The sequence below is a fragment of the Hippocampus guttulatus genome, chromosome 9 (genome assembly GCF_054856545.1).
Source record: "Hippocampus guttulatus isolate MCC_2025c chromosome 9, RoL_Hgut_1.0, whole genome shotgun sequence".
NCBI classification, from domain to species: Eukaryota; Metazoa; Chordata; class Actinopteri; order Syngnathiformes; family Syngnathidae; genus Hippocampus; species Hippocampus guttulatus.
This window is the reverse complement of record NC_141269.1, coordinates 33,610-51,768: the sequence shown is the minus strand read 5'-3', so window position 1 is coordinate 51,768 and position 18,159 is coordinate 33,610. Positions and strand designations below refer to the sequence as shown.

The 18,159-nt window shown below is 62.9% G+C and overlaps 2 protein-coding genes across 10 annotated transcripts; both read left to right on the top strand.

Moving 5' to 3' along the window:
- The first annotated feature begins 96 nt into the window (after window positions 1-96).
- On the top strand, window positions 97-2,699 carry polr3f (polymerase (RNA) III (DNA directed) polypeptide F). 3 transcript variants are annotated; one of them, XM_086120664.1, is made up of 9 exons: window positions 97-238; window positions 346-541; window positions 848-965; window positions 1,048-1,115; window positions 1,191-1,258; window positions 1,320-1,432; window positions 1,503-1,646; window positions 1,706-1,813; window positions 1,882-2,699. In XM_086120664.1, exons 2-9 carry the CDS (start codon window positions 480-482, stop codon window positions 2,521-2,523), a joined length of 1,323 nt encoding a protein of 440 aa, XP_085976790.1. In that variant the 5' UTR covers window positions 97-238; window positions 346-479; the 3' UTR covers window positions 2,524-2,699. The 3 variants fall into 3 exon arrangements, with proteins under 3 accessions (XP_085976790.1, XP_085976788.1, XP_085976791.1); XM_086120665.1 differs by lacking the exon at window positions 97-238 and having other exon boundaries at window positions 275-541; window positions 1,882-2,073; window positions 2,136-2,360; XM_086120662.1 differs by lacking the exon at window positions 97-238 and having other exon boundaries at window positions 245-541.
- Window positions 2,700-3,228: 529 nt separating this feature from the next.
- eml6 (EMAP like 6) lies at window positions 3,229-18,154 on the top strand. Of its 7 annotated transcripts, XM_086120625.1 has the most exons (44): window positions 3,232-3,391; window positions 3,471-3,647; window positions 4,431-4,690; window positions 4,986-5,145; window positions 5,221-5,319; window positions 5,408-5,476; window positions 5,857-6,042; window positions 6,100-6,235; window positions 6,305-6,506; window positions 6,830-6,967; window positions 7,037-7,293; window positions 7,617-7,826; window positions 7,899-8,066; window positions 8,294-8,400; window positions 8,501-8,601; window positions 9,213-9,399; window positions 9,480-9,585; window positions 9,668-9,761; window positions 9,830-9,930; window positions 10,047-10,249; window positions 10,553-10,664; window positions 10,745-10,872; window positions 10,948-11,089; window positions 11,166-11,318; window positions 11,391-11,522; window positions 11,591-11,679; window positions 11,741-11,908; window positions 11,984-12,185; window positions 12,646-12,772; window positions 12,850-12,928; window positions 13,003-13,132; window positions 13,505-13,603; window positions 13,741-13,761; window positions 13,853-14,026; window positions 14,089-14,297; window positions 14,482-14,639; window positions 14,712-14,826; window positions 14,911-15,099; window positions 15,170-15,342; window positions 15,738-15,900; window positions 15,982-16,085; window positions 16,617-16,770; window positions 16,846-16,946; window positions 17,308-18,154. In XM_086120625.1, the coding sequence occupies exons 3-44, from the start codon at window positions 4,494-4,496 to the stop codon at window positions 17,330-17,332; spliced, it is 5,868 nt and encodes a 1,955-aa protein (XP_085976751.1). In that variant the 5' UTR covers window positions 3,232-3,391; window positions 3,471-3,647; window positions 4,431-4,493; the 3' UTR covers window positions 17,333-18,154. The 7 variants fall into 7 exon arrangements, with proteins under 7 accessions (XP_085976753.1, XP_085976755.1, XP_085976749.1 ...); XM_086120623.1 differs by having other exon boundaries at window positions 3,231-3,391; window positions 6,100-6,506; window positions 8,297-8,400; XM_086120621.1 differs by having other exon boundaries at window positions 3,231-3,391; window positions 6,100-6,506.
- The last annotated feature ends 5 nt before the right edge of the window (window positions 18,155-18,159 follow it).

Genomic DNA, 18,159 nt, shown 5'->3' with positions numbered 1-18,159 from the left:
TTGATCGAAAACGTCGAACAAAATATGGCATTGCGCGGAGTCCAAATGATCTCGCGATTCTGTTATTCGGTCCGAAAATGGGACAAATGGCATCGTTTCGGTCAGGCAACCTTTTCGACGCCCGCCTTGTCCTTTTAGGACCCCGTCCAGCGATCTGTCGTTGGCAGCTCACAACATTTTGTGCGACAACAGCGTTCATAACTATCCCCGTATGACAGTTATCTTAACTGGCGAAAAGGTACCCCGTTTTTTTTTTCTCCGTTCTCATTCAGCAACCGTTGCAAAAGGCGTGGTTGCAATCAGGCAACGTTTTGGACGTGCCCCACATCTGCGTCATCTTTTTAGGACCCCGCCCCAGAGGGAAGGTGAAGCGTGGCTGGCTAACCGGCTCTTGAGGAAAGATCGCGGAGGCAATTAGTCAAGTATTTCAAAACAAAAAAAGTGCCTTATCGAGTAGCCACTCCAAGAGCACGTTCAAAATGTCCGAGGTGAAAGTGAAGAAAGAAACGAACAACTGCGACCCCGCCGAGGTTGAAAACAGGTCAGAGACTTTGTTTTGAGCTTGATCGCTTTCGGTTGCCTTGACGTTTCGCAGTCTTCGCATTTCACCAAGTGTCGTGTCGGCGTGCCGCACACGTGCTCAACTTGCGACGGGCCCCACTCGCCGATGACGAGATTAGAAATGTTTAGGGGGGTCACGTGACGGTTCTTGCACGTCTGCCGTACCGGCCCAAAATGGCGTCGATGGGAAAAATGAGCGAGGCTGCGGTGATCCCGACCGTGAGGCGGGCTCGCGTCCCTTTCATCGAAGAAGCGCGCGCCCCCCCCCCCCCCCTTGTGTTTTCAGGATCAAGGCGCTGTGTCAGCAGTTTCCCCACGGCATCACGGAGCAGGTGATCCAGAACGACATGCCGCACCTGGACGCTCGGCAGAGGGCCGCCGCCATCAACAAGCTGCTCTCGCTGGTCCGTGGCCCCTCCCCCGCGTACCCCGCCGCCGCCCGCTCGCCCCGGTCTGCGGCTGACCTCTGCTTGACCTGTGCGCCAGGGTCTTCTGGATCTGCTGCGGAATAGCGGCGGGCTCCTCTACAGGCTGAAGGACGCGCAGAGCGCCAGGTAAGGCGCGACGGCGACCCGCGCGTCTCGAGCGCCTCGCGTGACCGCCCCCCCCCCCCCCCCCCGTGACCGCAGAAAGATGAAAGGTTCCGACAACCAGGAGAAGCTCGTCTACCAGATCATCGAAGACGCCGCCAACAAAGGTGGGGCCGAAAAAAGTCGCCGGCGAGTCTCCCCGAGAGCGTGACGAGCGGCCGTCCGCAGGCATCTGGAGCCGCGACATCCGCTTCAAGAGCAACCTGCCGCTGACCGAGATCAACAAGATCCTCAAGAACCTCGAGAGCAAAAAACTCATCAAAGCCGTCAAGTCGGTGGCGGTGAGTTGCGCCCGCCGCCCGCCGCGTTTTGGAGCCCGCCGTCCGACCCGCCGTCCGTCTTTGCGCGCAGGCGTCCAAGAAGAAAGTCTACATGCTGTACAACGTGCAGCCCGACCGCTCGGTGACCGGCGGCGCCTGGTACAGCGACCAGGACTTTGAGTCGGAGTTCGTGGAGGTTTTGAACCAGCAGTGCTTCAAGTTCCTGCACGGCAAGGTAAAGGTCGCCCGGCGATCGGCGGCGATTGGCCGCTAACGCGCGCCGGCGGCCCTCAGGCGGAGTCGGCGCGGGACAGCGAGCAGAGTCCCGCGCTCCGGAGGAACGCTTCCTTCGCCACCTCGCACGAAGTCTGGAAGTACATCGGCGAGCTGGGCATCAGCAAGGTAGGTGGCCCCGCCCCCGCCCCCCGCGCCCCCCTCCCGACCTCCGACCTCCCTCCCCCCCGGGCCAGGTGGACCTGTCCATGGACGACACGGAGACCATCCTGGACACGCTGGTGTACGACGGCAAGGCGGAGATGAACGTGATGGCGGCCAAGGAGGGCACGCCGGGCAGCGCCGACGGCCGCATCAAGCTGTACCGCGCCGTCCGCGCCGTGGCGCCGCCCGCCGGCCTGGTCAAGACGCCCTGCGGACTCTGCCCGGTAACGCCGGACCGCTTTTCGGGTGTTTCTCGAACGCGTCGACGTTCTTTTTCGGCCGGCAGGTGTTCGACGACTGTTGCGAAGGCGGCGAGATTTCGCCGTCCAACTGCGTCTACTTGGACCAGTGGCTGGATTTCTGACGCCGTCGTCCTGGCGAAACCGCACCATGAAGTCGACGCTCTCAAATCTTTGCTCGCTGATGCTTTTCGGCCGCACGATTCGCGTGTTCGAGGCGGATTTCGCAGAATCGTCGTCGAGGATCAAAGCGAGCCGCGCCAATACGACGACGACGACGACGACGACGACGACGACGACGACGACGACGAATCTCTTTGCCCGTTCAGGCCGAGCTTCTGCCTTTGGAAATACCTTTTCGGAGCTTCAAAGAAGAAGAGGGGAAAAAAAAAGGGGGGGGTCACAAATTGTGCCCCCCCAAAAATCAACAAATAACAACACCACTAACTCATTCGGTACCGGCCAATTCTGGAGCGAGTCTGAAAAGACGTTCCAAAACGTCTTTGGGAGTGAACGAGCTCATCAATTTCCTTCTTCCTTCTTGCTGCCGTCGACTGTCAATTTCCCCGACGCGGGACAATAAAGGATCTCTTCTCTTCTCTTCTCTTAAATGTGTGCGCGGATCCGTTGAGAAATAGCTGAGCGGAATGCCGACGCGCACGTAGAAGAGGACCGTGGCGGGACGTCAAAGGGGCGCTCGTCGCCCCTTTCCATCGCTTGCTTCGCCGTGACAAAATGCAATCTTTGCGCCGGTCGCAAATATAGAAGTACAGAAAAAGATATCTTTGATCATATATCTAAAAATGTGCGGATGTGTTCAAGAATCTACATTTGACATTGGGATCTGCGTGAAAAAACAAACGGCTCAACCATATACGCGCGCGCGTACGATTCATTCGGTGATTGCGTCGGTTGTTTAATTCGCTCGCCGCGATACTTTTGGTTTTGACGTGACGCCGAGATTGTGCGCGACATCCGCCGGCAAACGAAATCCGTAGCGGCGTTTGACGACACGGAAATGAGATCTGGATTGAGCGGCGAACTCGAGCTCGTTCTTCGCCTGGCTTTTGCCTTGAAGTAAAAGGACTCCATCTCCCGGCGTGCACCGCGCCGGTTTGCGGCAACCGCCCTCCCGGGGCGGAAAAGAGGACAAAGACGCGACGTCCGCGCTTCAACATAAAAGCGAGGCGCCCGGACACCTCAACGAGTTGAAAGCGACGTCGCCTGGACTCCCGATGTTCCTCAAGGGACTACAACGCGCACCTCTTTTTGTTTTGTTTTTCCTTTCCCGGTGACGGCAACGGTATTGAATTTGCCCCCCTTAGTTTTATTTTGACGGGCCTTGTCCGGATGCGGAGGTGCTAATCTTTCCCCTTTCCCAGAGCCCGGCCGTCCGGCGATTGGCGTCCAATCTGGATCGTCCTCGCTCGCCTCCTTCAATTCTTGCGGTTCCGACTCGAGGTCCCTTGCTGCGGAACGACGGCGGGCGGGCGGTCGCCGATGCCGGTCGAGCTTGGAACGCGAAGATGCTGATGACGTCGGAGGCCGCGGGGCAGCAGGTGCGAGGATTATCATCCGCTCGCAATCATGGCGTTCGCGAGCAAGAATAGTCCACCCTCGGTGCCGACCCACTCGCGCTTGGCGAAAATACGATACGGACAGAGAGAGAGAGAGATGAATTGTATTTAAAAAAAATAAAATAAAACAACAACGTAATTTCCATCCCACTATTCCGAGAAAGGTCGATGCAAACTGGCAGGGCAGACAACGGAACAACATAAATTGACAGTATTCAGCCTCTGGTGTAGTCCCTGCAAAAAAACTCCATTTATTTTTCTTCCCAAAAGCAGGTGCTTCCAAAAGTCTCATTTTGAAAGGGGGGGGGGGGGGTCCCCCCCATCACTACTTTGCGAGAAAATGGCAGCAATCGGTTGAATGGATTCATTGCTGCACATCGAGCTCGGCTCTCCAATATTGTACTAAATCAATTCTTCCCTTTGTTGAAAATTCCACATGAATTTCGCATTCCCGTCTATTGCAAAATCGTTTTCCCGGAGGACTGCAGAAGTGGGAGAAATGCTGAAATCCAAAATGTGGACAATTTGAAGGTCAACAATGCCCGGCAGCGATTCGTCCTTCATCCAAAGAGCCGTCGATTCCTCAACCAAAAGCGTCTCGTCCCGTTAGCTTCATGCTAAAACATCATTTGAAAGGCTGTTGGGGGGGCTAACGGAAGGTAGCGCCACGCGCGAAGGGTCGCCTTGACTTGAATCCATTCAGGCATCAGCACAATTTAGTCAATCATCTCCCCCCCCCCCCCCCCCCTCACGCATTCGACAAAGTCTTGACAGGAAGTCACGGCGGTCGCGTCGGCGACAAGACGCTCGTGAACGGTCGCGGGCCTGATGGCGGACAAGACGGCGCCGCGCTGCCAGCTGAGGCTGGAGTGGATTCACGGCTACCGCGGCCACCAGTGCCGCAACAACCTCTTCTACACGGCCGCCAAGGAACTGGTCTACTTTGTGGCCGGGGTGGGCGTGGTCTACGACGCCCGCGAGCACGCCCAAAAGTTCTACCTGGGACACAATGATGACATCATCAGGTCAGCCGCCGCGCTTTTCTTTCTTTCGACCTTGTTCAGAGACGCACGTATGTAGAGAAACGACGTCTGCTTACGGTCGATGGGGGGGGGGGGGGGCAATGAAAAACGAAGGCCGCAGCAATCGATCCTTCCAAATAAGCGGATGGAAATTCTTCCCGTTATTTCTCCGCTTTGATCCGAAGCGTCTTTGGCGTCTCGGCCTTCGGCCTCGCGAGCGGCGAGCGTGCTCGCGACTCGCGGGGTTGCGGAACCGGTCGAGCGCTCGCCGAGTCACGCTCGCGGTGTTGTTGCGCAGTCTGGCGCTGCATCCCGACAAAGTGCAGGTGGCGACGGGTCAGGTGGGCAAAGATCCGTACGTGTGCGTGTGGGACACGTACGCCATGCAGACCGTCTCCATCCTGCGCGACGCGCACACCCACGGCGTGGCCTGTTTGGCTTTCGACGCCGACGGACAGGTGAGGGCCCCCCCCCCCCCCCCCGCTCGCCGGCTCGGGCTTCGTCCCGTCTGATCGCCCGCCCTGTCGCCGTAGCGACTGGCGTCCGTCGGTTTGGACGCCAAGAACGTCGTGTGCGTGTGGGACTGGAGGAGAGGACGCGTCCTGGCCTCGGCGACCGGACACTCGGACAGAGTACGACACTCGCCTCCTCGCCTCGCCCTCGGTCCGAAGGGCCCGCCTCACGGCTGTGTTGACCCCCCCCCCCCCCCAACCCCTGCAGATCTTCGACGTGGCTTGGGACCCGCAGCTTTCGGCGCGACTGGTCACCTGCGGCGTCAAACACATCAAGGTGAAGTCGAATCGCTCCCAAAGCGGCCTCCTTCTCGCGCGACATGCCAAGCAAACCGATCGAAGCCCCGGGAAAAAAAAAATGCCGTCCAAAAGCCAAAACAAAACACCGGGCCATCGTCGTCGAGTCCGTATCCAACTCACTCGGAGGTAGCGGTTACTCGTGGGGCTTGCCGATGTAGTGAAACTCCTCCGTGACGAAATCAAGACATTTTTCACAACGGGGGGGGTTTTCACTGTAGCAAATTTGATCTCCGATATAAACACGCAAACGTGCGCGTACTCTCATTTGTACGCACAAGTATGCACGCGGCGCGCCGATTTGACACTTCACGGCGTCGGAAGAAAGAAATTGCCAAATTGACTTTGACTGACTTTTAGTTCTGGAGCCTGTGCGGAAACGCCCTGACCCCCAAACGCGGAATCTTCGGCAAGACGGGCGACCTCCAAACCATTTTGTGCGTGGCCACCGCCAAGGAGCAGACCACCTACTCGGGAGCGCTCAACGGAGACGTGTACGTGTGGAGGGGGGTGACGCTGGTCAGGACCGTGCAGGCGGCGCACGCGGTAAGTACGGCGGCGGCGGCCGGCGGTGCCGACGGCCGGACTGACGTCACCTTTCAGGCAGGGATCTTTAGCATGCACGCCAGCGAGGAGGGCTTCGCCACCGGCGGACGCGACGGTTGCGTGCGGCTTTGGGACGTCGACTTCAAGCCCATCACCAAGATCGACCTGCGGGAAGCCGAGCAGGGCTACAAAGGTGGGAGCGCCCGCCGCCGCCGCCGCCGCCGTGCGCCCGGCCCTCACGCCCGCCCGTCCGCCCTTTCAGGTCTGTCCATCCGCAGCGTCTGCTGGAAGGCCGACCGCGTTCTGGCCGGGACGCAGGACGGCGAGATCTTGGAGGTCATGGTTCGCGACAGGGACAAACCGCTGCTGCTCATGCAGGGCCACAGTGAGGGCGAGCTGTGGGCGCTCGACCTCCATCCCAAGCAACCCGTCGCCGTCACCGGCAGCGACGACCGCTCCGTCAGGTGAGCGGCGGACGCTCTTCCCGCTCCCGTTCGCCATCGCATCCTCCGCGCCGTCGTATCCCGCTCGTTTGTGTCGCCGCGGAGAAAACGCCGCAAAGTCGGGGCGTTTCGTCCGTACGTCATTGTCGGCTTCAAAGATGGGTCCGCGTCACGTTGTCGGAAGCCGTGCGGGAAAACCCGGCTTCCGAAACGCACCCGTGAGTCTTTTCAGCCGGGGTGGCAACGCAAGATGGCCGCCCTCCGGCTTCGGTTGCCAATTGCGAGTCGGTTTTCTCTGTTCTTTGTCTTTTTTTGGGGTCAACGGACCCCCCGCACGCGTCCAGGCTGTGGAGCCTTCCCGACCACACCCTGCTGGCCCGCTGTAACATGGAGGAATCGGTGCGCAGCGTTTCCTTCAACGACGACGGATCTCAGCTGGCTCTCGGCATGAAGGACGGCTCCTTCACCGTCCTGCGAGTCAGGTGAGCCTCCGCGCGCGCGACCGGCGCGTCGCCGGGCTCGGCGTGGCTGACGACGACTCGGCCGCGCAGGGACATGACGGAAGTGGTGCACATCAAGGACCGCAAGGAGGTGATCCACGAGCTCAAGTTCTCCCCGGACGGCTCCTTCCTGGCCGTGGGCTCCAACGACGGCGCGGTGGACGTCTACGCCGTGGCGCAACGCTTTAAGAAAGTGGGCGAGTGCGCCCGCTCCGCCTCCTTCATTACCCACCTGGACTGGTCGGTCGACTCGCGCTTCCTGCAAACCAACGACGGCGCGGGACAACGCCTCTTTTACCGGATGCCAGGTAAAGCCCGCGACCGGCGCCGAGTCGTCGGAAACCTTAAGCGCGTCGTCCCCCGCGACCGATCGCCGGTTCGGATCGGTCCGCATCGCCCTCTGGAAAAGCGGAAACGGCCGAGACTCGCGAGGTTTCCTCGTTGGGGTCGAAGTCGAGCGGCCCTCTCGGGAGGCCGTCAAAGTTCGGGAGAGTCTTCTCCCCGGTTTTAGCCCAAAGTTCCCTTCGGACGCTCGGTCCAGCCGGAGTCACGTCGCGCGACTTGAGGTGCCGCCCCGGCGGGCCAAAGCAAAGAATCGGCGAGCGATGGAGACCTTTGACCTCCTCGACAGCGGGTAAGCCGGCGTCCAAGGAGGAGGCCAAGGGGGCCCACTGGATGACGTGGACTGGCGTGCTGGGCCCGGAAGTCAACGGCATCTGGCCCAAATACTCCGACGTGACCGACGTCAACTCGGTGGACGCCAACTACGGCGGCGCCGTGCTGGCCGCCGGCGACGACCTGGGCCTCGTCAAACTCTTCCGCTTTCCGTGCCTCAAGAAAGGTCCGTCCCGCCCGCCCGCCCGCCCGCCCGAGCCGGCCGGCCGGCCTCAGACCGCTTTCTTCCGTCCCGCAGGCGGCAAGTTCAAGAAGTACATCGGCCACTCCGCCCACGTCACCAACGTGCGCTGGTCCAGTGACCTGCAGTGGTTGGTCAGCACCGGCGGGGCCGACCACGCCGTCTTCCAGTGGCGCTTCTTGCCCGAGGGCGTCATGAACGGCGTCCTGGAACCCCTCCTCCAAGGTAAGGTCGCCCGACTGGAGTCAACTCCCGCGTCCCACCCGCAGTCGGAGCGCAAAATCGGCGCTCGGCAGACGCGTTGCGACGCGCTCACGCGCAACCGTCGGTCGAGCGGCGTTCAACGCTCGCTAGTGGCGCTCGCGGGGAGGGCGGCGGCGCGGATCGCCATATCGCCCAAAGTTTTCTTCATGGGTAAGAAGATCCGTGTGTAAAACTTGACGTGATCTTAGAAGGCTACGCGGACTCCGACAGCGGCGACTCGGACTCGGACGTATCCGACGTCCCCGAGATCGACTCGGACATCGAGCGGGAATCCCAGCACAACTACGAGCGCCAGGTGACCCCAAGACACGGCCGCGTTCTAATGCGACGGGGGTTTTTTTTGGCCGGGGGTCATCTTCTTTCGACATTTGAGCGTTTGGCCTTTGCGCCCGCAGGTTTACAAGGACGACCTGCCGCAGCTGCGCAGGAAGCTGATCGGGTCACTCAAGAGGCAGAAAGCTCCCGAGGAGGGTCTTCGTCTGCAATTTGTTCACGGGTAAAAATTCACAAGTTGCTCTTCATGTTTGAAAGTGCAGTTGAGATGAGATGAGCCCACGCCGGGGGGGGGGGGGCGCGAAAGAATGAAAAATCAAGTCAGAGTCAAAAGCCAAAGAAGACAAAAGAGTTTTGGGACGGGATTTAGCTCATTCACTCCCAAAGACGTATTTAAACGTCTTTTCAGACTTGGTCCAGAATTGGCTGGTACTGAATGAGTTAAAGATGGTCAGCGAGGGGGGGGGCGGGGAACCCACCCCCCAAGGGGTAAGGTGGAGCGAGGCCGTTTCAAGATTTGAAAACCAAAAAAGAGGATCTTGAAAAGAACGAGCCGGGGAAGGGCTGCCAGAGTCGGTCCGGAGGCGAGCGGCGGCGTTTCGGAGTGACCGGAGGCGCTCGGCGAAGGATCGGCGCGTGACAGCCGTCCGGCCGGGACGCCACCGAGGCGGGAATTGACGTCTCTCAAGGTGTTGGCCGGAGAAAGGGCGGGCTGGACGAAAGAAGCCGGACGGATTTGCCGGTCCGATTTGAAACGGCCGTCCGGTTTCAGGCTCGAGTTTGAGGCCGTCGGCTTCTTTTCGTTGAAACTCAACGCCGTTTGATTCCCCGCAGGTACCGGGGCTTCGACTGCCGAAACAACCTGTTCTACACTCGGACGGGCGAGGTGGTGTACCACGTGGCCGCCGTGGCGGTGGTCTACAACCGGCTGCAGCACACGCAGAGGTTCTACCAGGGCCACGACGACGACATCCTCAGCCTCGCCGCGCATCCGCTCAAAGACTTTGCCGCCAGCGCGCAGGTACTCCGCCGCTCCGACGGCCGCGCCTCGCCTCGCTCGGGGTCTCTGACGGGCCGCCCCCCCCCCCCCCCCCGCGGCAGGTGGGCCGAGACCCGGCCATCCACGTGTGGGACGTCTCCACTCTGAAATGTCTGTCGCTGCTTCGAGGTCACCACGGCGCAGGCGTGTGCGCGCTGGACTTCACCGGTAATCTGCCGTCCGTTGGCCTTCTCCCGGCGGCTCGGCGGCGGCGGCCCTTGGGCTTGATTTCCGCATTTTGCGCTCGTAGCCGACGGCAAGGGTTTGCTGTCGGTGGGAATGGACGACTCGCACTCCGTGGTCATCTGGGACTGGAAGAAGGGGGAGCGACTGGCCAAGAGCAGGTAGACGCCCGCCCGCCCGCCCAAGAGTGACCCGGGCTCGCCCTCGACTCGCCCTGCTTCTCTTGCAGCGGTCACAAGGACAAAGTGTTTGTGGTGAAGAGCAATCCCTTCAGGATGGACAAGCTGGTCACTGTGGGGATGAAACACATCAAGTTCTGGCAACACACAGGTGGGAAACCGGCGCTCGCGGCGTCGCCGCCGTCGGGCGACCCGACGGCCCGCGCGTCAGAGTTTCCTTCCCGGCGTCGGCGTCTTTGGATCCGCTTTGTTTTCCTTCCCCGCCAGGTGGCGGCCTGACGTTCAAACGGGGGATCTTCGGGAACCTGGGCAAGCGGGAGACCATGATGTCGGCGTGCTACGGCCGCGCCGAGGACTCGCTCTACTCGGGGGCCACCAACGGCGACGTTTACGTTTGGCGAGAAACCGCACTGGTGAAGACCGTCAAGGCCCACGACGGGCCCGTGTTCGCCATGTGCTCCCTGGACAAGGTCCGGAGCGGACGCCGTTCGTTGTCGCCGACCGAAGGGAAGGCCTCTCGGGGCGTTGACGCCGGGTCCCTTCGTGGCGGATCGTCTCCGCGAGGAAGACGATTTAGGGGGGGTGGGGGGGGGGGGGCCGTCCAAGCCCGGCGGCTAGCTTTAGCCGCTACGCCGGACCCGTTGGGAAAAGTCAGACGGGTATCGAGAACGCGACTCGGCGCGCCGGCGGCCGTGAAGCGAACGCTCCGAGAGGGCTTCCCGCGTACGATGTCGCGTACGGGTTCCCAAACGCCGCCTGTCGCCCGAAACCAGGGTTTCGTGACGGGCGGCAAGGACGGCGTGGTGGAACTGTGGGACGACGCCTTTGAAAGGTGCCTGAAGACCTACGCCATCAAGAGGGCGCTTCTGTCCCCCTCGTCCAAAGGTGGGACGCGCCCGCCCCCCGCCGGGTTTTTCCGCCGCCCGAGCGCCGACCCCCCCGGCGCCGCCGTTGTGCCTCTTTAGGGCTGCTGCTGGAAGACAATCCGTCGGTACGAGCCATCGCGCTGGCGCACGGGCGCATTCTGGTCGGCACCAAGAACGGAGAAATTCTGGAGGTGGACAAGAGCGGTCCCATGACGCTGCTGGTCCAGGTCAGACCGAACGCGAGGCCGGAGGCCGGAGGCCGGAGAGCGGGCGCGGCACCGCTGACGCGTCGTCGCCTTCAGGGTCACGCGGAGGGCGAGGTCTGGGGTTTGGCCGCCCATCCGCTGCTTCCCGTCTGCGCCACCGTCGGCGACGACAAAACCCTCCGCCTGTGGGAGCTGTCGGCCAATCGCCGAATGGTGGCCGTGCGCAAGCTGAAGAAAGGTTTGTCCTCCGTTTGGCCTCCGTTTGTCCCCCCCGCGTCCGACCGCTCTGGCGCTTTGTTTTGCCGGCGGCGAAGGCGGCCGCAGCTGCGCCTTCTCCCCCGACGGCAAAGCTCTGGCGGTGGGTCTGAACGACGGCAGCTTCCTGGTGGTCAACGCCGACACGCTGGAGGACATGGTGACCTTCCACCACCGCAGGGAGCTCATCTCGGACATCCGCTTCTCCCGAGGTAGGCGGGGACGGGCGGGCGGGGCGGGGCCGGGGAAATCGAAAGCCTTTTCTTTCCGCCGGCGCCTCGCAGACGCCGGCAAGTACCTGGCCGTGGCCTCGCACGATTCCTTCGTGGACATCTACGACGTGCCGACCAGCAAGAGAGTCGGCATCTGCAAGGGAGCCGCCGGCGGCGTCACCCACCTGGACTGGGACTCCAGAGGTCAGCCTCCGATCCCGGGCGGGGGGGGCGGGGGCCCTTTCTCTTCTTCAGCTTCGGACCGCTTGCAGGGAAACTTCTGCAGGTCAACGCGGGAAACGGAGAGCGGCTTTTCTTCGAGGCTCCCCGAGGGCGCAAGCGCAGCGTGGACGCGGCCGAGGTCAGAAAAAGCGCCGAGCGGCCGGCGAACGCCCGCCTGAGCCGGCCTCGTCCCGTTGCAGGCGGACAAGCTGGAGTGGGCCAGCTGGACTTGCGTCCTGGGTCCCGGCTGCGAGGGAATCTGGCCCGCCTTGGGCTCGGTCAACGCCGCGTCGCTCAGCAAAGACGGCAAACTGCTGGCCAGCGGCGACGACTTTGGCTTCCTCAAGCTCTTTGGCTTCCCGTGCAGGGTGAGGCGGGGGCGACCCCCCCTCTTTCTCGACCCGGCCCTCTGATCCGGTGTCTCTTCTCCGCCCCCCTACTAGGGTCACTTCTCCAAGTTCAAAAAGTACGTGGGCCACAGCGCCAACGTGACCAACGTCCGCTGGTCCAACGACGACGCGCTGTTGCTGTCGGTGGGCGGGGCCGACGCGGCGCTCATGATTTGGCTCAGGGAGCCTCCGGGTCAGAGGGAGAACAAAGCGCTCGACAGCGAGGAGTCCGACGACGACGCCGAGGAAGACGGAGGTAGCGCCCGTGCGCCGTGCGGCAAACCCTCCGCTTCTCGGCAATCTTCGCTTCCGCCTTTGACGCGGGACGGCGCCCGGCGGAGGACGCTTCTCCGCGGTCCGAGCGAGAAGGCGTCGGTTCGACGGGGCCTCTGTCGGCGACTCGAGCTCGGCCGTCGCGGCGGACTCGGCAAAGCGTGTCGAAAAACCGCGGCGGTTTCGGGCAGTGCGGAAACGACTCCGTGGCCGCGCGTCGATCTTCTCGGCGTCCGGCTGAGAAAAAGTCCGTCTTCCCATCGTTGGCGAGCGTTTCCGTATCGATAGGAATAAACCGGGGTCGGGCGGCGCCGCCGCGGTGTCCCGCAAGGGTCCGTTTTCGGCACCGGAGCAAAGCGCCGCTTCTTCGGCGTCGTCCCGCGGGGGAAAAGCGGGCGGCGTCGACTTTGCAAAAGAGCGGCTTTCTATCGCCGTGTCATCAGGCTACGACAGCGACGTGGCTCGGGAGAGGGCGGCGGACTACGTGACCAAGGTCTACTCTCCCGGCATCCGCAAGATGACGGGAACCAAACCTCACCTGCAGCACAAGGAACCGGCGCCGGAAGAAAGGTACCGGCGTGGCCCGCTCGGCACTTTTCGGATCCCGCGTCTCGGCGCCGTCATCCGGCCGGCCGTCGCCTTTTCAGACCTCCGGTGAGTCGGGCCGCTCCGCTGCCCGACAAGCTGCTGCGGAACAGCGCGTCCGGGAAGAAGAAGGCGGTGGAGGCGAGTCCGGCCGAGCGCCGGCCATTTTGGGCCCCGCCCCCGGCGTGACGGCGGTTGTGCCGTTGCCTTTCCAGGACCTTCGGCTGGATCACGTGTTCGGGTACCGGGGCTCGGACTGCCGCAACAACCTTCACTACCTCAACGACGGCGCCGACATCGTCTTCCACGCGGCGGCCGCGGCCATCGTGCAAAACCTGTCCTCGGGTTTGTAGTCGGCGCCGGGGCGCGGCCGGCACAGGTGCTCGCGTATCGGGGGAAGTCCAAACTACGGACAAACGCCGCGCGGCCGGCCGACGCCGCCCCATCCCGTTTGTAGGCGGCGAAGGCCGCGGGAGACCTCCTTCCCGCATCTTTCTTGCAGAAAAGGCTGCGCGGCGGCGTCGCGCGGCGGATCTCACAAGGAGAGCGGACATCCGACGTCTGCGACGCGAGCGTTCTCGGAAACCGGGTCGCGGGAGGGGCGCTTTTGCGGCCTTCCTCTCGAATTGCGCGGCGGCGACGGAACGTGGCGGCGAGGAGGCCGTTTCGAAGGGGAGCCGCCGCGCGGGGGCCAATCCGCGTCTCCTGTGCCGACAGGAACTCAGAGTTTTTATCTGGAGCACACGGACGACATCCTGTGCCTGACCGTCAACCAGCACCCCAAATACCAAAACGTCATCGCCACCGGGCAGATCGGTGAGTCGGGCGCGCTCGCCGGCCCCGCTCCTCCGTGTCGAACGGCCGCCGCCGCCGCCGCATGCGCCGGCCTGCTTTTGCACCGCGCGCCGCTTTCCTTTTCTTTTGCGTCCTTGTTTTCTCCGCCCCTCCGTCAGGAGACATCACGGAGCTCCCGGGTAAGCCCCGCCCACCCCGGCTTCCGCTTTGCTTCGCGGAACAAATCCGGCGCGGCGGCGGCGTCCTCACGTCGGCGCTCTGCGGCCGCAGGGTCGGCGCCGTCGGTCCGCGTGTGGGACGCCGTGAGCAAGCAGACCCTGTCCATCCTGCGCTGCTCCCACGCCAAAGGCGTGGGCTACGTCCACTTCAGCGCCACGGGGAAGCTGCTGCTGTCCGTCGGGGTGGAGCCCGAACACGTCGTCGGCGTGTGGAGGTGGCAGGAAGGTGAGGTACCCCCCCCCCCCCCCCGCCGACCACTGTCGCACGCACGCGTCTTTTGACGGCAGGCGCCAGGATCGCCAGCAAAGGGGGCCACCCGGAGCGGATCTTCGCGGCGGAGTTCCGGCCCGACTCGGACAGCCAGTTCGTGTCGGTGGGCGTCAAACACGTCAGGTTCTGGACTTTGGCGGGCGGCTCGCTCTTGTACAAGAAAGGCGCGCTGGGCGCCGTGGAGGACGGCCGCGTGCAGACCATGCTGGCCGTGGCCTTCGGAGCCGTAAGTGTCCGGTCGCCCTCTCGTCTCCGCCCCAAAAGGGGAGATTTCCACATTTGGGAGCAAAGTAGCGCTCGACTGCCCTCCGGTGGCGGGTTAAGGCCATCGCAAAGCGTTTTTGCTCAGCTTGCCGATTTTGCCGGCTCCCTCGGCGACCGACCTCTCCGTGTGCCCGCTCGCGCGCTAGAACAACCTGACCTTCACCGGCGCCATCAACGGAGACGTGTACGTGTGGAGGGAGCACTTCCTGGTGCGGGTGGTGGCCAAGGCGCACAGCGGGCCCGTCTTCGCCATGTACACCACGCTGCGGGACGGGCTCATCGTCACGGGTGGAAAAGAGCGTCCGTGAGTACGCCGCCCGCCCGCCCGCCCGCCCGCCCGCTCGCTTCTCGCCTGAGCGGCTTCGGCGGCCGACAGGACCAAGGAGGGCGGCGCCGTCAAACTTTGGGACCAGGAGATGAAGCGATGCCGAGCCTTTCAGCCGGAGACCGGTCAAGCGGTGGAGAACGTCCGATCCGTCTGCAGGGGGAAGGTAGGGGTCGCCGTCCCCGTCCCGCCGCCGACGCCAAAGCGCCGGCTAACGCCGCGGCCGTCGGGCCCGCGCCGGCCGGCCCAGGGCAAGATCCTGGTGGGAACCAAAGATGGCGAGATCATCGAAGTGGGCGAGAAGAACGCCGCCTCCAACACCATGATCAACGGCCACACCCGGGGGGGCATCTGGGGACTGGACGCGCACCCTTTCAAAGACGTCTTCATCTCGGCCGGCGACGACGGAACCGTCCGCATCTGGGACCTGGCCGATAAGGTCTGACGCTCAAACCCCCTTTATCCGATCGCCCGCCCCCGAGCGTCCGACTCTCTTCCGGGTCTCCTAGAAACTCCTGAACAAGGTGACCCTGGGCCATCCCGCCAAGTGCGCGTCGTACAGCCCCAACGGCGAGATGGTTTCCATCGGCATGGAGAACGGGGAGTTCATCGTCCTGCTGGTCAACTCGCTCAGCGTCTGGGGCAAGAAGCGAGACCGCAGCGTCGCCATCCAGGACGTACGGTACGGCCGAGCCCCGAGCCTCGCGCGCCGAAGTGGCTCGGGCATCCGATCGGGACGCCTCCCGGGCGACGTCTCGCCGTTTCGGAGGACCCGGAACGCGACCGCGTCTCCCGGCCGGCCCGGGAACGGCCCGGGATCCGGCCGGCGGAAGCGGCCGGGGAGGGGCGAGTCCGTCCGGGCTTCCCCATCCGCCGCCCCGCCCCGCCCCGGCCGGATAACGGCTAGAAAATGAATGGATGGATGAATTCCGAGCGCGTACAATGAGAAGAAAGCTTTGTTGACGTCGCGGTGAGCGCGATTGTCGTCGCCGTCCGAGTTTTTGCACGAAAAGGCGCACGATGTCCGATGCGTCAAGAATGAGCGAGGTGCGCCTTTGCGTCCTCGGTCCCCGCTAGTTTCAGCCCAGACGACCGTTTCCTGGCGGTGGGGTGCGCGGAGAGCGCCGTGGACTTCTACGACCTTTCCCTGGGCTCCTCCCTCAACCGCATCGGCTACTGCAAGGACATCCCGGGCCGCGTCATCCAGATGGACTTCTCGGCCGACGGCAAGCACATCCAGGTCGGGGGCCGCCGTCTCTCTCTCTCTCTCTCTCTCTCTCTGGCGCCGTTGGGCTGAGCGCAATGGCTTCCCCGCCCGCAGGTGTCCACCAGCACCTACGCCCGGCAGGTGCACGAGGTTCCTTCGGGCAAGATGGTCACCGAAGCGGCCCCGGTGGAGAGGATCACTTGGGCCACGTGGACGAGGTGAGGGCGGACGGGCGGGGGAGGGGGCCATTCGGATTCCCGGCCCGCCCTCGGCGCCGGCCCGCGGCCCGGATCCCTTTCCCGCTCGACGGCCCGAAAAATGGCCTTTTTTTTTCAAACGGAACGCAATCTCTTCGATCGGGAAGCAAAAGACGTGCGCTCCGCGTTCAGTCGAAAGCGTCGCAATGCGGCGGGCGTCTCGTCGGGCGAGCCGGCGCCGGCGTTCCTTCCGACCGACGTCCCGTTGTCTTTGGGGCTCGTAACCGAGTCGTCGGCAAACGCCGGCCTAAGCCTGCCGCGACGGCGCCGAAAAATCCCTTTGACTTGCCGCCTCCCTCCTCCGGGTCGGGGTGCACGTAACCGCTCGTCCCTCCCCCTTTTTACTCGTCGGCAAAGGAGAGAAGAAAAAGCGGCCGGCGCCTCGTCGTGACTTTTGATGCCATTCGGTCGCTCGGACGCCCTCTCCCGAAGGTCCGTCGGGGAAAACGTTTTGTGGCAAATGTGGAATGTGGCAAACGTTTGGTCGCGCAGCTTCCTGGGCGACGAGGTCCTCGGCATCTGGCCCCGCAACGCCGACAAGGCCGACGTCAACTGCGCCTGCGCGTCCCGCGCCGGCCTCAACTTGGTGACCGGCGACGACTCGGGCCTCATCAAGCTCTTCGACTTCCCGTGCTCGGAGAAATTTGTACGGACCGCCGCGCGGCCGGCCGGGCCGGGCCGACGCCAACGCGGGCTAAAGCGCGTCGCTCGTCTTTTGCAGGCCAAACACAAGCGCTACTCGGGACACTCGGCTCACGTGACCAACGCCCGCTTCGCTTGCGACGACAAGTTTGTCATCAGCGCCGGCGGCAGCGACCGCAGGTGACCGACGCCGCCCCCCCCCCCCCCCCCCCCCCCCCCGTCCAAAAGTGGCTCCTTTTCTTTAGGCTTTTTCAAGCCGGCGGCGCCGCTCTACCGACACGTCCCCTGATTTTGTCGTCAACTAACGTGCTTGGCATTGCGCGTTGGCCAACACGGGGCCAGGTGAGCCCGACTCACTTTCTCCCCCCCCCCGGTTTTGTTTGACGAGCTCGAGCTCCGGCGGGAAAGCCTCCAAATTGACCGACGGCTTCCATCGCGGCGCCTCTCGAAAGCGAGTCACTTTTGACGTTGCCCCCCGAAAAGGCCAAGAAGAAACGACGGGGGGGCGACGCTTTGACGCCGGCGTGTTTTCTCCTTGCAGTTTGTTTGTGTGGAAATGTCAGTAGGCGGCGGCGGCGGCGGCCCGCGCCAGGACGGGGGCCTTTGCGCTCGCGGCGCCACAAACGGAGAAGCACGCCGTCCGTCCCTTCGCCGGCCCTTTTGTCAACTGTCGCCAACCCCCCCCGATCAAGTTTCTTTTTGTTTCGGAGCTCGGACGCTCGACGGAGGGAGATCCGAGCGACGGGAGCCTCGACTTTGAAAGGAGAACGGCACACTCGTATCTTTGTACATCGGGAAAGGGTTTTGTTTTTTTTAGGGAGGGGGCGCAAACCGGCCAGTGCGCTACGCACGTTGAGCCAACGTCGCTCTCGGCTAGTGTTCTTGATTTATCGGGTGTGGCGACGGCGACGGCGGACGTCGCGCCTTCACGAGTCCAGCGCAAAGTGGAGCGTGCCTGCGAGAGATTTCGTCTTTGCGTTTGTTTCCATTCGCCGCTCACTCGAAAACAATGTCGTCGGAGTGAAGCGAGCGCGAGCCGCATTTTTCCAAAGGCTTTGCGAGCGGGTGATGTCATAGGATGTGATTTGAAACAACTTTCAGGTGACAAAACGTCAACAAAGTCTCACCGTTCGGGAAGCGACGCGGGCCGCAACCCGCAAGCGGTCCAAACTTTGGACCGGTCGTCCGTTGTCCGTCCCCGGGAAGCCCGCCGGGTTTTCGCGGGGACGTTTGCCATATCGGTTCTCTCGTGACTCCGTTCTGGAAATCTCCCGTTCACGAAGCCCTTTTCGAAAGTGTCGTGGATGTTTTCGGGTCTTTTTCATTGCAATTGTTGTCGCCCTTCGAATGTGTCGGCGATGACGGTCCAAAAAGGTTTTTGACATCAACTCGC